General features: G+C 47.8%; 1 protein-coding gene across 12 annotated transcripts in view; it reads left to right on the top strand.

Moving 5' to 3' along the window:
* LOC137321765 (dystrobrevin beta-like) overlaps window positions 1–14,632 on the top strand; it is a 534,882-nt gene that overhangs the window by 492,772 nt on the left and 27,478 nt on the right. For 11 of the 12 annotated variants that reach the window (XM_067984400.1, XM_067984401.1, XM_067984410.1 and 8 more), the window contains one exon: window positions 2,843–2,932. The exons of the other annotated variant lie outside the window; for it this stretch is intronic. In XM_067984400.1, the coding sequence (XP_067840501.1) occupies window positions 2,843–2,932 (90 nt within the window). The remainder of the gene's footprint in view (window positions 1–2,842; window positions 2,933–14,632) is intronic. 12 annotated transcript variants of the gene reach the window in all.

Raw genomic sequence — 14,632 nt, 5'->3', positions numbered from 1 at the left:
CATAGAGGGAGTGCAGCGAAGGTTCACCAGACTGATTCCTGGGATGGCAGGACTGTTGTTTGAGGAGCGATTGGGTCGACTCGGCCTGTATTCACTTGAGTTTAGAAGACTGAGACGGGATCTCAATGAAACATATAAAATTCTGACAGGGCTAGACAGACTGGATGCAGGGAGGATGTTTCCCCTGGCTGCGGGGTCCAGAACAAGGGGTCACAGTCTCAGGATATGGGGTAGGACATTTAGGACTGAGATGAGGAGAAATTTCTTCACTCAGAGGGTGGTGAACCTGTGGAATTCTCAACCACAGAAGGCTGTGGAGGTCAAGTCACTGAATATATTTAAGAAGGAGATCGATAGATTTCTAGACACAAAAGGCATCAAGGGGTATGGGGAGAGAGCGGGAATATGGTATTGAGATAGAGGATCAGCTGTGATCATATTGAATGGCGGAGCAGGCTCGAAGGGGCGAATGGCCAACTCCTGTTCCTATTTTCTATGTTTCTATGATAAAGGCCATTTCAATACTGTGGCTGGGGCGTAAAGCTAATTGGACGGGTCCAAACATGGAGTTGCGGGAAAGATGGGCATGGATTTTCGAGGTGACAACACATTGAAGGACTTTGGAGAGGAAAGGGAGGATGGAAATGGGGAGGTAGTTTGCCAGGGCAGAGGAGCCAAGGGTGTTTTTTTTTAAGGTGGGCGTGTGATACAGCAGATTTGGTGGGGAGGGGTGGTGGGGACAGTACCCGAGGAGAGGGAACCGTGAACAATATCAGCTAACATGGGGGCCAGGAAAGGAAGTTGGGTGGCCAGCAGTTTGGTGGGAATAAGGTTGAGGGAGCAGGAGGTGGGTCTCATGAACAAGATGAGCTCAGAGACGGCATGAGGGAAAATAGAGAAAGCTGCGAGTTCAGGGCTGGGGCGGGGGGAGCCTTAGGGGAAGTTTGGCTTGATGGAATAGGAGAAGGGAGGGAAGCGGCAGAGGCAGCTGAATGGATGGTCTCAATCTTTGTGACATAGAAGTCCATGAGCTCCTCGCGCTTATTGTTGGAGGTAAGGGTGATGGGGGGAGAGGTGTAAGCAGACGGTTTGTAGTGAAGAGAAGCCGGGAATTATCTTTGCATTCCAGGATGAGCCTGGAATAGTGAGCAGTTTTGGTAGAATTGAGCAGGACCTGATGGTGCTTTATGTGATCCAGCCAGATCTGGCAATGAATTGCTAAATCAGTTGTCCTCCATAAATGTTCAGGTCTGCGTCCTTTGGACTTAAGGGAGCAGAGATGAGGGCCGTACCAGGGGTGTGGACATTGAGTGGGAGCAGGAATGAAGTTTGATTTGTGATGTTCACCAGCAAGAATGCATTTCCCAACTGAGTGAACTTAACAACTAAGTCACCAGGGGAACTTACCAACATTGGCAATTATTTTAAGCTCATCGATCCACGCCTCATCTCCCCCTGTGCTTTATCCTATTACTGAGCGATTTAGGGAAAAAATATTTATGTTGCGAGCATAACAACGAGGTTGTACTTGTAGGACAGGAATTTTAGAACTGCTCCTTATTGAAATGATTTGACTTTTAAACACAAAGGGCTGGACTTGCCTCCAGGGTGGGAGTTCTATTGCAGCACCAAAAAGAGCAGGAGGCATCTTTAAGGAGCAAAAATACTTGAAGATGGGAATGGCCGTGAATCTGTGTAGTCTATATTTTAGGAAGACATAGGCCTGGATTTTCATTCTGAACCATGAAAAGAACAGTGGCGGTGGAGCGGGGGCGGGGGGGGAGGAGGAGCATTTCCAGACTGGAAACCCGGAAGTATGGGTTGCCCGGACGTCCTTACAATTTTAACGTAAGGACGTTTTTAAAATTTCTTCTGCAGGTTTCCCGCGCGATAGCCAGCCAGATTGACAGGCTGGCTGCCTGTCGGACGGGAAAGCAGCCGAGGAGCGGATGCCAGCAGGTGAGTCTGACATTGGGGCTTGGGGCCGGACATCAGGGGTGGGGGGGGTCGGTCAGCGGGGAGGGGAACAGAGACATCGGGAGGGGAGGGTTCGGTCATCGGGAGTTGGGGGTTGGCCGATCGCGGCAGGTGAGCTTGGGCCTGAAGGAAACACTCCTGCTCCTCCTGGCCCACAAGCAGTGCAATAAAGACCTGTTGATCCGGGCCTTCTCACCTCATTTTATGTGGCGAGAATCGGAAGGCCCTGGAATCCCGGCCCCCAGGAGTTAAAAATAAAAAACCTATTAAAATGGAGGCCCATTGTCTCCTTAAAAAATTTTACTGACCGACCCACCTCCTGAGAGCAGATTGGTCGCCCGTCCCCTGACCCCCATAGTCTCCATAAGCCAGGCCTCCAGTATTAGGTATGGGGCTGAAGAGAAAGAGAAAAAGAGGTGTCCACTACTGGGCTCTTTCCCTGCAAAAGTGCCACCAGCAGGCTTTCTGCTGCTCTTTCAGGATCACGATAGGTGGAGTTATTGCTACCAAGGCAAGCGGCAGGGAAATCAGCTGGTTTCCCAGACCAGGCTCCCATGCCTTCATTTTACTGCAGTGGGGCAATCATGGGTTGAGTGACTGAGTTCCCTGTGAGGTGGCGGAGGGGAGGGGGAGAATATTACCAGCAGTGCTTCGATCAGTCCGGATCCGGTGGTTGGTCTCTCCATCCCATTTTCTCTCTGTTCCTCCCACTATACCGTCCGATCTTGGAAAATCCAGCCCAGAATCTTCAGGTAGTATTGTGCAGAACTTCTGAAAGTGATCTCCTCCTGCACAGTGAGTCCTGTTAGTGATATAGGTTGTACACCAGCCTGAATCTGCAGATTTTTTTTTAATTTTTGTACAGGATCCCGCAGAAACCTACGAAATGATTTGCTGGTGGCTGCTGATTCCATTACAAACACAATGTCCTCGCTGGTCAAGGAGCTCCATTCAGGTAGGAGCATAGCTTGAATCGGGGGATGGAACCTGAGCTAATTCTCTAGCTAACTTTTAGTATTAAATAAAAGCGATTTTTGTGGTCATTATTGTCAACAGAATTAGTATCTTTAAAAAATGAGAATTTGGTTTCAGATTCCTTGTATTTGCAAAGCTTAAAATCTTGATCCCACTTGCTGTAAGTCTCTATCGATTGTTGAGGACCATTGGTATATCCCCTACTCTGCTGGTAGCGATAATGGATGTTTAGCCACACCTTGGCTATCAGGGATTGGATGCAGCCCCTTAACATTTCAACCTGCCAACACCTTGGTGGAATCAGATTCCACTCACATGACAAATGTTTTTTTTAAAATAAAAGCTCCCAACACGTGGCAGGATGTGCACAAGTGGCAACACAAAGGCATGCTTACTACCCGTACTTATTTATGGCTCTGGCACTAAAGGGATACAGGAATCTGAAAGGTGCCTCAATTAAGCAGAATTAAGATGTTTGTGAATTCATTCAAATTGGCCGCAGCACTCCTTGAAAATATTAAGCAGCTGGAGATAAACCGGCAACAAGATAGTTTTCAGAATTTAGTTTGGCTCCATCTGTTCTCGAACTATTGCCATGCTGACATTCCATTTACAGGCTGTCTGACACAGGTTCACTTTGAGTCTGATCTCATGTAGGACAGCAGAACTCTAATCTGTAGTACCAGCCCATCGCAGTTGCATCACAAAATCATGAAGCACACCACGCTGCCATCTTTCCATTGCCTGAATAAGCACTGATTACATGAGCTCAATGAAGCTCCCAGTGCAGTGTTCTGCTGTTGAGAGGTATTTTTGCTGCCAACTCCTCCACAGGCTTCTGGAACAGAAGCATATTTGCACTTCAGTCGAATGTTTGGATTTGTTGTAAAAGTACACGGATTGCGTCTGAAACCACATCATCAAAATGGTACAAACATATTTGCTCTGTTGGGTCAGAGTGAAAACTATTTGTAATTTTCAGTACAACTCTTTCTCGAAGTAACTTCAGCTCCAGCCCCACTAGTGGGCCATCAACCACCCCACTTTGTATCACTGTGGAGAATACTCCACCCTTGCAAGTAAGGCCTTCGCCATTCACAACCTCATTGTGGACGAATCTATTGATTAATTCTGCTTCCGTCAGAAATCGGGCTTCCCAGCAATCGGTGGCTGCTTTTTCATCGAAGACTTCCTGTATGAATGTAGGTTCTACCATGTGCCCCACCTAAATCACCATGACAACAGCATGGCACTTATAGCCAAATCTGATCACAGGTTCTCCCTTACTCTTTAAGCACCTCATCCTCTTACATCCCTCTCAGGTTTCATATAAAGTCCCCTGGTGACTTCCTTGCCAAGATCTCCTCCCTTCGACTTTGAAATGAGTGATTGTTCATTCTTGGCGACTTCAAATTCTACCTTCATTCCCTTAGCTCCCTCTCCTCTAACTTTTCTGCTCCCCTGCCCACACTGAACCTCACCCATCACACCAGATCTCCTGCACAGACTCACAGCCATCCCCTCCACCTCACCATCTCAGATTGCCTAGAAACATCCTAGGTCTTGGTTACTGACAAGGCAATCTCAACCGCATCCTTGGCAGCCCACACTAAACCACTAGGACTCATGGACCTCTTTTTCTTAAAGGTTGAGACAGTCCACACAGCTATCACTTCTCCCTCCTCCTCCTCCCTGCAGCTGGCAACCCCCAGCCCCTCAGTCACCGCTATCACTCGGCAGCCTTTCTCCTATCTCTCCCCAGTGCTCCCCAAACTCATCTCTTTCATGAAATCCACCTCCTGCTTCCTTGAACCTATTCCCACCTAACAACTGACCACTCAACTAACCTCCCTGGTCCCAAAGCTCACCAAAGTTGTCAGTGCACCCTTTGCTGAAGAATTCCCCTTTTCCCTATCAAAACCACCACCTTCGTCCCCCATTCCGAAGAAGCCTATTCACTCTCCCCAACTATCAGCCCATTCCATACTACTCTTTCCGACCTAAGATCTTTGAATGTGTCCTCACCTCCCAGCTCTGTGTTTGTTTCTCCCACAACACTCTATTCAAATCACTCAAGTTTTCCTCTGCCCACAACACTGGACGTCCCTGATCAAATTCATCAACATCCTGCGTGACTGCAATTGCAATGCATTGTCACCTGGTCCGGATGGGATGCATCCTAGGTTGCTGAGGGAAGTAAGGGTGGAAATTGCAGAGGTACTGGCCATAATCTTCCAAACATCCTTAGATACGGGGGTGATGCCAGAGGACTGGAGAATTGCAAATGTTACACCCTTGTTCAAAAAAGGGTGTAAGGATAAACCCAGCAACTACAGGCCAGTCAGTTTAACCTCAGTGGTGGGGAAGCTTTTAGAAAATATAATCCGGGAGAGAATTAAGTCACATGGATGAGGGTGGGTTGAATGGGAAAGCCAACACGGATTTGTTAAAGCCAAATCGTGTTTAAATAACCTGATAGAGTTTTTTGATGAGGTAACAGAGATGAGGGCAATGCAGTTGATGTGGTGTAAAGGATTTTCAAAAGCGTTTGATAAAGTGCCGCATGGTAGGCTTATTACCAAGATTGCGGCCCATGGAATAAAGGGGGCAGTAGCAACATGGATACAGAATTGGCTAAGGGACAGATTGCATCTGTAAAGCAATTTTCTCTGTTAAAGGCATAGATGTTGTTGTTGCTGTTGTAATGTCAGACTCCTGTGGAATGCAGTGGATACTCCCAAGATGTTTGGATGAGAAATACTTGAAACTAGTTCGGTTGATGAAATTTGGTGGTATTGGGTTAAATGAAGAGTGGTGGGAGAAGGCTCATGTGGAGCATCAACATTGGCATAGACCAGTTGGGCCAAATGGCCTGTTTCTGTGCTGTAAATTCTATGTGATTCTATGTTCGCCAAATTCTATTTTTGGATACTCTCACTGATGGTGGTCCTTATCTGTATGTAATTTAATGCCAACTGAAATTGTTGATAAGGGTGATCGTTAGCTCCAGCAATAGTGTTGAACTTCCAACCAGAACATAAAGAATTCAGATTCCAGCCTCTAGACTGAAAGCAAAGGCATTGATGGCAATCTGGCACCCTGACAATGCCGACTTCTCGGCTAAAGGAGGAAGTGGCAATGAGAAACAGCTGTGTGGAGAAGTAAAAATATCAGATGTTCATCAAACTTGATAAATTATTTCCTCTTGTTAGCCTATGTGTTTCTTCCAGCAAAGAACAGGCTAGGAACCTAAGCATAGCCACCCACGTATCTGAATAATCTTTCCTTGCATGTTACTTTATGCACTGCAGACATTGAATTGCCATCTCGGTGTAAAGAACGTAATATGACATTATTACTTGACTTGACAAAGTGACTTGCTATCATTAGAATAATGGATCCTTTTGAAAATTAGCGCACTGGAAAATTGGATATATGTCAACAAACACTGAAATGTCATCTGGCAGATTTCGACAGACTCGAGGTGTTCAGCAGGTTTCCTGAAACTTTCTATTGTGGGGTTGACATCCATATCTATAAATCTAGCCAGGTGTCTGTTTAAGTCTTACAACACCAAGTTATAGTCCAGCAATTTTATTTTAAATTCACAAGCTTTCGGAGGCTTCCTCCTTCGTCAGGTGAACGATGTGAAATCGTTTCACATCGTTCACCTGACGAAGGAGGAAGCCTCCGAAAGCTTGTGAATTTAAAATAAAATTGCTGGACTATAACTTGGTGTTGTAAAATTGTTTACAATTGTCAACCCCAGTCCATCACCGGCATCTCCACATCTGTTTAAGTCAGCAGCAGTATCAAATTACCAATTATCCACATTTTGTTTTAAAGTGGTCCAGTTATTGCATTAAAGCAACAAGATTTTCACATCATATTGGCACAAAAACAGCAGTGTAACTGAACAGTAAAATCACTAATCTGATGGTGAATCATAGCAAGTGGTGTGAGATCACCTGAAGGAGATAATCTTGCACTACTTTACCTTCTCATTTGCTGCAATATAATTGCAACCAGTGTGAAGCCATCTTAATAAATTCTCTACATTAGGGGATTTTTTTTTGTGTTAGCAAAGAATTGACTGGCTAAATTAAAAATGTATCCAGCATTACTGGTGACCAGAGTTCTATGGATACATGCTTACATGCGTGTGTAGAATTTTGCTTTGCCTCACTAGACAGAGAAGCAAAGCCTACAATAAAACTCAGTGTTGCCAGTTCACACGGCTCTAAAGCAGTGTCAAGCTGATGTCTGCATTGTAACTGGGTCATTTGTTTCAAAAGTATTCATCTTTTAAAATGTCTGTTCTAAAAATAACAGTTTTATGCGGCTGTCTTCAAGTTATTTTTTAAAGATTTTCCTGCTCTCTGTGTTTTTTAAAAAGTTCCTCCGATTAATGAAAGTGACAGCTGTGTGTGAATCATACTGTAATTTGACTGATCGCACCACACGAAGAGATTCATACATATGTATTTAGAGAGGCAGTGTGTTGTAAAGATGTTTGTCAAATCCTTTTTTTGGTTTAGGAATGGAGGAGTACCAGAAGAGCCACATGTCAGCTCCATCACGATGACATTTCATGTCAGTAACTCACTGATGTGTCCCAATATGATTTACATGATTCTACTGCTCATTTGTTAACACTTCATAATAACTCAGTTGCAAATGTGGTAGTTCTAGTAATCATTACCTTTGTACTAGCTGAAATTAATTGGTCATTCTGTAAGTTTTCATGTTGGGACAGTGATGTTCCAGCCATGATACTTAATAATCATTTACATCTGCATCCAGAATGACCCCACTTAAGCTTGATCTGAATGTTACTCGCATTAAAGATTGTGCTGCCCAGTTTCTATTACTCCGTGGAGCAGAGCTGTTCTGAATGTTGCTAGCAGGTGATTCCATTTTTAACAAGCTTTAAAATCCAAAAATATATTCTGTGCTAATTGGGGGACATCAGATTGCTAGGCAACTGCAAAGCCTTTCAGGATATATGTTCCAGAGTCCTATTGGCTAGATATTTATATTTACTCGGCTGTAAACCCAAAGTGACATGAAAACCTCTTGAGAGTAGTATGTTTTCTTGTTGTTTTGGATCCAGAGTTTGGTCTCAGGAACTGTTTACCTTCTAGTTTTTATGCTGAATGAAGAATTACAGAAATGTACCAAAGAATGCTTCTTGGTGTAAAAGTACCCTTGATTTTTTTTTTTAATTGTCATCTTGTTAGGTACTTTTTATTTATTTGGAAGAAGGGCGGTTGTCCCCAATTGAACCAGCAGATTTGGTTTAACAAAAGTATCATCAGTACATTGGATCCACACTATTAAGAAAGAATAAACTTACATTTGTATTGCACCTTTCACAAACTCAGGATGCCCCAAAGCACTTCTCAGCCCATGATTTTTTTTTGAAGTGTGATCACTGTTATTATACAGGCCAATGTAGCAGCCAATTTGAGCACAACAATGTCCCGCAAACAGCAATGAGATAATCTATTTTTTGTTGTGTTGGTTGAGGAGAAGTCCCTTGCTCTTTTTTGATTAGTGCCATGGGAACTTTTAAGTTTACATGAACAGGTAGTCAGGGCCTCAGTTTAATGTCTAAACCAAAACATGACATCTCTGACAATAAAGAAAAACTTGCATTTATATAGCGCTTTTCATGACATCAGGACGTCCCAACGTGCCTTACAGCCAATGAAGTACTTTTGAAATGTAGTCACTGTTGGAATGTACGAAACACACAGCAATGCAGAACTCCCTCAGTGCTGCACTAAAGTGTCGACTTTGATTATGTGCACAAATCCTGCAGTGGGGCTTGAACCTGTGACCTTCTGACTTAGAGGCGAGATTGCTACCACTGAGCTAAGCCAGCACTTGAATTGCAGTATAAAGTCCATATGAGACTCAATCACTGGTCCCATATTTAGGGAGGCTCTTCTAAACTTAACTAGCATTCCTGCACGGGGCACAGGAAAAAAGCTAATATACCATCTCTGTCATACAAATAGCCGCAAACCTCTCTCTCTCTCCATTGTGACTTTTCTTCTTTCTATTTTATTGATACTAATATCATCATTGCTGTTCAGACCTTTCCTCTCTTGTTCCTCCCAAGCCGCTAACATGTGGTGTCCTCCTCCCTGTATCTTCAATAAGTTGAAATCAAGATTTATCGCACAGTCTCTTACTCTTAGTTATTTTTCAAACTGTGGAACTCCTTACTTTCCTTAGTCTTTCCTTCCTCTTATGTTCATAAAGGCTTTTAAAACCCAAGCTTGGCATGACATAATCACTACTCCCTGATTTGCCTTACCTTCCATTTTCAACCTTGGTGATAACCTGCGCTGTGGGTCCAGGCCTTTCACCTTGATTCCTCATTTAAAACATCATGGGCCCGATTTTAGCACCCGCTCTCGGGTGCGTTCTCGGCGGGGGGGCCTCGAAAATCGGCAAAAGGACGACCCCGACCAGATCCCGCCTCGATCCCGCCCACTTCCGGGTTCCACGCCGACACGCCGGCGTGCGCGCGCAGACCCCGCAGGTGGGAATCCCGCAGGCATTTAAAGCCAGCGGGGTTCCACTTGAGAGTATTTATGTAGCTATTTCAGGTCATTAACTGACCTGATTGAGCTGGTTTTTTACCAAGTGTGGGATTTTACGTTGAACTGAGACTGTTTCCCATACTGGGGGAAACACTCTCACTCCCAACGGACGTGTTGCAGCCAGCAGCCTGTGGCAGCTGCCAAGGTGCATTCCACAGGTGGGGGGGGAGAGCCTTCACCAACGCAGGAGGACACTCCGTAACATTGGGCAACGCTTGCCCTCCACCACACTCCTCCAAGCAAGAAGATTCACCGGCGTGAAACCACAACCCCTGTGCGAGGACACACTTTTCTACCGTGCACAACCCCTCAGACCTACACCTGCCAGATGGGTGCTGCGTTGACATCCTCGGAGGACGAACAGCATGACCAGCCTCGCAGTCCACACCGTCCGCCTCAGAGACATGGATCCCCACAACACGGTGCTGTGGCACATCCACCTGCACAGCAGGATGGAGGGCAACCGCAGAGAGAGATGCGTCGCAGGAGGCACTACCCTCCGCAAAGGGTCCACAGACCGAGGCTCAGCTTCATGGACCTCTCTGAGCAGCAGTGCATACGTAGGCTCAGAGTCACTCGCCAGGTAGTCGCCGACATCTGCAGCCTCCTTAATGACGAGCTGCTCCCGGATGGACCAAGCAGCATCTTCTTACCCGTCGCCATCAAAGTCACCACTGCCCTCAACTTCTTCGCCTCCGGATCCTTCCAGGGTGCCAATGGGGACATCACCGGGGTCTCTCAGTCGTCTGCACACAAGTGCATAAGGCAGGTCACCGATGGGTTGTTCCGCAGGGCCTCGAACTACATCAACTTCGCCATGGATGAGCGCAGCCAGACGGAGAGGGCGGTTGGATTCCATGATGTGGCTGGCTTCCCACAGGTGCAGGGTGTAATCGATTGCACCCACATAGCAATACGGGCACCTCCACATGAGCCAGGGCTGTTCATCAACAGGAAGGGGTATCACTCCATGAACGCCCAGCTCATTTGTGACCACCGCCAGAGATTCCTACACGTGTGCGCCAGATACCCTGGCAGCTGCCACGATGCCTTCATCCTCAGGGAGTCCACCGTCCCGCCCCTCTTCCACGCAGCCAACACCGGCAACGGCTGGCTCCTCGGCGACAAGGGATATCCCCTGCACACGTGGCTTATGACACCTCTGAGGAACCCCATTACCGAGCCGCAGCGTCGATATAATGACAGCCACATTGCTACCAGGTCTACAATTGAGCAGGCTATAGGGCTGCTCAAGATGCGCTTCAGGTTCCTTGATCGTTCTGGGGGAGCGCTCCAATACACACCACTCAGAGTGGGACGAATTATACTTGTCTGCTGTGCCCTGCACAACATGGCACAACAGAGAGGGGTGCCGCTGGAGGAGGCCCCATGCACACCCGCCACCCACATTGAGGACGACGATGAGGAGGAGGAGGAGGAGTACGAGCGAGAGGAGGAGGAACGACCCATGGGCCGAACCGGCTCACCTGCGTGCTCGTCAGGCCAGGGAGGCACTCATATGCCAACGGTTCTCCTAACATCACACTGTGTGAGGCGTTCACATATCATAACGTGCACAGACGAGGGTCCATACAGGCTCCCTCCACAGAAGAGTGGTGCCTGTACACCCGCACCCACTGTATTATGCCCAATGGGTGGGACCGGGTGTTCGTCGTCATGATGAGGCGCACGGAAGAGACCTATTGCACAATCCACAGAATAATGGACAAGAGGTGGCAGCATTGGTGAGAAAAATTGAGTTTATTGTGTGGTGCCAATCAAGGACTAGAAATAAAAAGATAACAAATCGTCAAACACCCTGATGCAATCCCTGTGTGTTCACAGAACCTTGGGTTTTCTTTTTCTGGAACCCCTACGTGGTGCTACCCCTGTGGCTCCAGCAGAGGTGGTGGCAGGTTGCTCCTGTTCGTGCCCTGACTGGGTAGATGCTTTGGGCCGACGCCCCCTGGGTTTCGGTGCCCGTGAGGGCACCTCCACAGACTGCTCCTCCTGCACCTGTGCAGGGACAGACTCGGCCACCTGGAGAGGAGGGACTATTGCGGGCACTGGTTGAGAGGGGGGCAACGGGTGAGACGTGGGGGCACCTTGAGTAGCGTCCACACTTCCATGTCCCCGTTCACCATCTTCCCTCTCATGGCCTAGGCCCACATCACCCCTTCCACCCTGCTGGACGGCAGTTTGGATGACGTGTGTAAGACCTTGCAAGGCCACCTCCAATGTATCTATCAACCTGTTTATGGCGGCAGAATGTTGCTCACCCTGAATCCGAACAGCCGTTATGAGGGCCTGGATGGACTCATTGTTGAGCTGTGCGTGACGCTCAAGGGAGGCTAGCCTGTCCTCCACCGCAGACATTCCCGCACCTACCCGCGACACTATCTCACAGATGCCTTCACGTCCCTGCGACACTATTTCGGCGATACCCTCCTGCACCTGTGCCACCATTCCCCTCATGCAGGAGTTAGACTCCTCCATCCTCCGTGCGATTGTGGAGAGTGCGCGTGGCACCTCTCCCAGTACCTCGGCAATGTGCTGGTGCCCCTCAACGACTCTCCTTTTGACTGGTGGCCCCCTGGGTTCAGCATCTGGGTCCGGCTGAGCAGAGCCTGGAGAAGAGTGCTCCCACCGACGCGGACCCTCCGCGGCTGACCCTGCCACCAGGGTCTGCACATGCTCACGTGTGCACGGTGACTCACCATGTGCAATCCCAACTAACTGAGGGGGGGACCCACCGAGGTGTGTGTATCTGCGCTGGTGCATGCTTGGCTCATGTGTGACGATGCACCCTCAGAGACCGGCATGTCCTCTGAGGAATCGCCCTCAACGGATACGGCGCTCGCAGACGGCCCTGCAAGAGAACAGAGGGCAATATCAGGCATGTGACCAAATGTGGCGGTGCGGCATATGCCATGTGATGCTAAGATCATTCGCGATCATGAGTGCTGAGTGTCAGCTTTCCGTTACCGGCCGTTTCGCCAGACCCAGCCTCGCCATCCGCCACGGACAGGCAATGTAGCGTGTGGCTGATCTCCAATGCCTCCACCTCGGCGTCTGTCAGAGCCACCTCGTGTGGCGGGCCCCCTCCGGTGCGGACCCTTTCCCGGGCGTTCTTGCAACTCTTCTCCTGTGAGGGCAAAACACAAAAACGTTACTGAGTGATGATTGCATTGTGAGACGCTTCAAGCATTGGTGTGAGTGGGTTGAGCGTGTGGCAGATGGATGGGAGGATGCGTGTGCCACATGGCCATCCCATTGTATGGGCATTGGGGTGTGTGGTCGTGGTCGAGTGGGGACAGGGACGGTGGGTACGTGCAGGCACTGTGAGGATGATAGTTGGGTGGCTGTGAGGATTGATGCGGGAGCGCTGTGCTGTCAGTGGAGATGGGGTTGTGAGGTGTTTGAGGTGATGTGGAAGACGGAGTGATGCAGAGTGCGTTAGTGTACTCACTTTCCCGGACCTGGTGAGGTCATTGAATCTCTTCCGACACTGCATCCAAGTTCGGGTGGTGTTGCCCCTGCTGGTGACCTCCGACGCCACCTCCTCCCATGCCTTCTTGGTGGCGGAGCCAGGGCACCTCCTTCCATCAATCGGGAACAGCGTCTCCCTCCTCATCCGGACCATGTCCAGCAGCACCTGGAGGGCGTGGTCCGTAAATCGGGGAGCAGCCTTACCCCTGTCTTCCTCCATGTTGCCTGGACTCTTGGTTGTGGCTGGAGGGGCTTTGGTGGACTGCCCCTTTAAATGGAGCTCCACCATCGCTCAGACGTCACTGCGCATGCGCAGCCCGCCGGCGCACAGCTGAGAAGCGGAGAACCCGTAACTGCCGGCTAATTGCCTCAATTATCCCGCGATCGCGCGCGCAACCCACTCAATTCGGAAGGCGCGTTTTTCACGCGCCCGAATGACCACCCGCCAAGAACCCGCACCTCTGGTAAAATCGGGCCCCATGTGTAGCAGAGGGTGCTGACTGATCTCTCATAAATTGGCAAAGAATTTTTTCGTGATAGAATCCCCACCCCCTCTCAAAAAATTGAAACTTACATAGAATTACATAGTACATGCAGCACAAAAACAGGCCATCCAGTCCAACAGGTCCATGCCGGTGTTCATTCTCCATACGAGCCTCCTCCCACCCTGCTTCATCTAACCCCATCAACTATTCTATTCCTTTCTCCCTCGTGCCTTTTTCTTGGATGATTTGGGGAAAAAAGGGTTATTAATCTGTTTGTGATTTCAGATAGTTTGCAATACACTATTAGCCCCCATCTATATAATCTAACAGTCCTGCCATTTCAGCAGGTTACAAGTACAAATTTTAGCCTTTAGCAAAATTGCTTAGAATCATAGCACTGAAAAGAGTGCAGTGAGTACTATAGTCCCTCTACATTTTTGCCTATTTAATGTGACCTTTTCATGGGTCAGCATCAAGTTAGCTCAGTAAAATTACTTTTCTGAATTGAGTCCAAGTTAGAACAAATGTAGTTCAGTGGGCTGTTGGTTAGTCTTGTTTTTATTTTAATTAAGTCTGCTTTGATTGGGATAGAAAAACACAAGACTTGGGGCACCTAACTGTTCTCATTAAATTTTATTCCATCTGGTTATTTTAAAAATGCTAATGATGAATAGTTAATTTATAGGTGTGATAAATGGGCAGAATTAGCAGCCCTTTTTATAAGTTGTATTGTAGTAAAGTTCAATGTTTAACGGTAAATATTTCTTTTGTCGAGGATTTCTGTTTCACAGTCCCCTTCTGGCTCAGTGAACAAACGTGTTTAGTGGTGTAGTACTGGGTCATACAGACCAGCTAAGCCCAGATTTGATTCCTCATCTGTGCTGTGTTAGTTGATATCTGGTAGAGTGAGAGTTTAGCCATCGCAATTGGCCCCAGTATCAGAGAATAGGCCACGGAAAAATTGACCAGGGTTGCTGCTTCTGAATTTAGTCACCATATACATTTTTAAAAATGGTCACATGGGTGAGATCCCAGAACACTGCCAGCACCTACAGAAACATACCCCAGCCTGAGTCTTCGGGAGAAAAGAAG

The sequence above is a fragment of the Heptranchias perlo genome, chromosome 5 (genome assembly GCF_035084215.1).
Source record: "Heptranchias perlo isolate sHepPer1 chromosome 5, sHepPer1.hap1, whole genome shotgun sequence".
Classification (NCBI taxonomy): domain Eukaryota; kingdom Metazoa; phylum Chordata; class Chondrichthyes; order Hexanchiformes; family Hexanchidae; genus Heptranchias; species Heptranchias perlo.
This window is presented reverse-complemented; position numbering and strand designations above follow the sequence as displayed.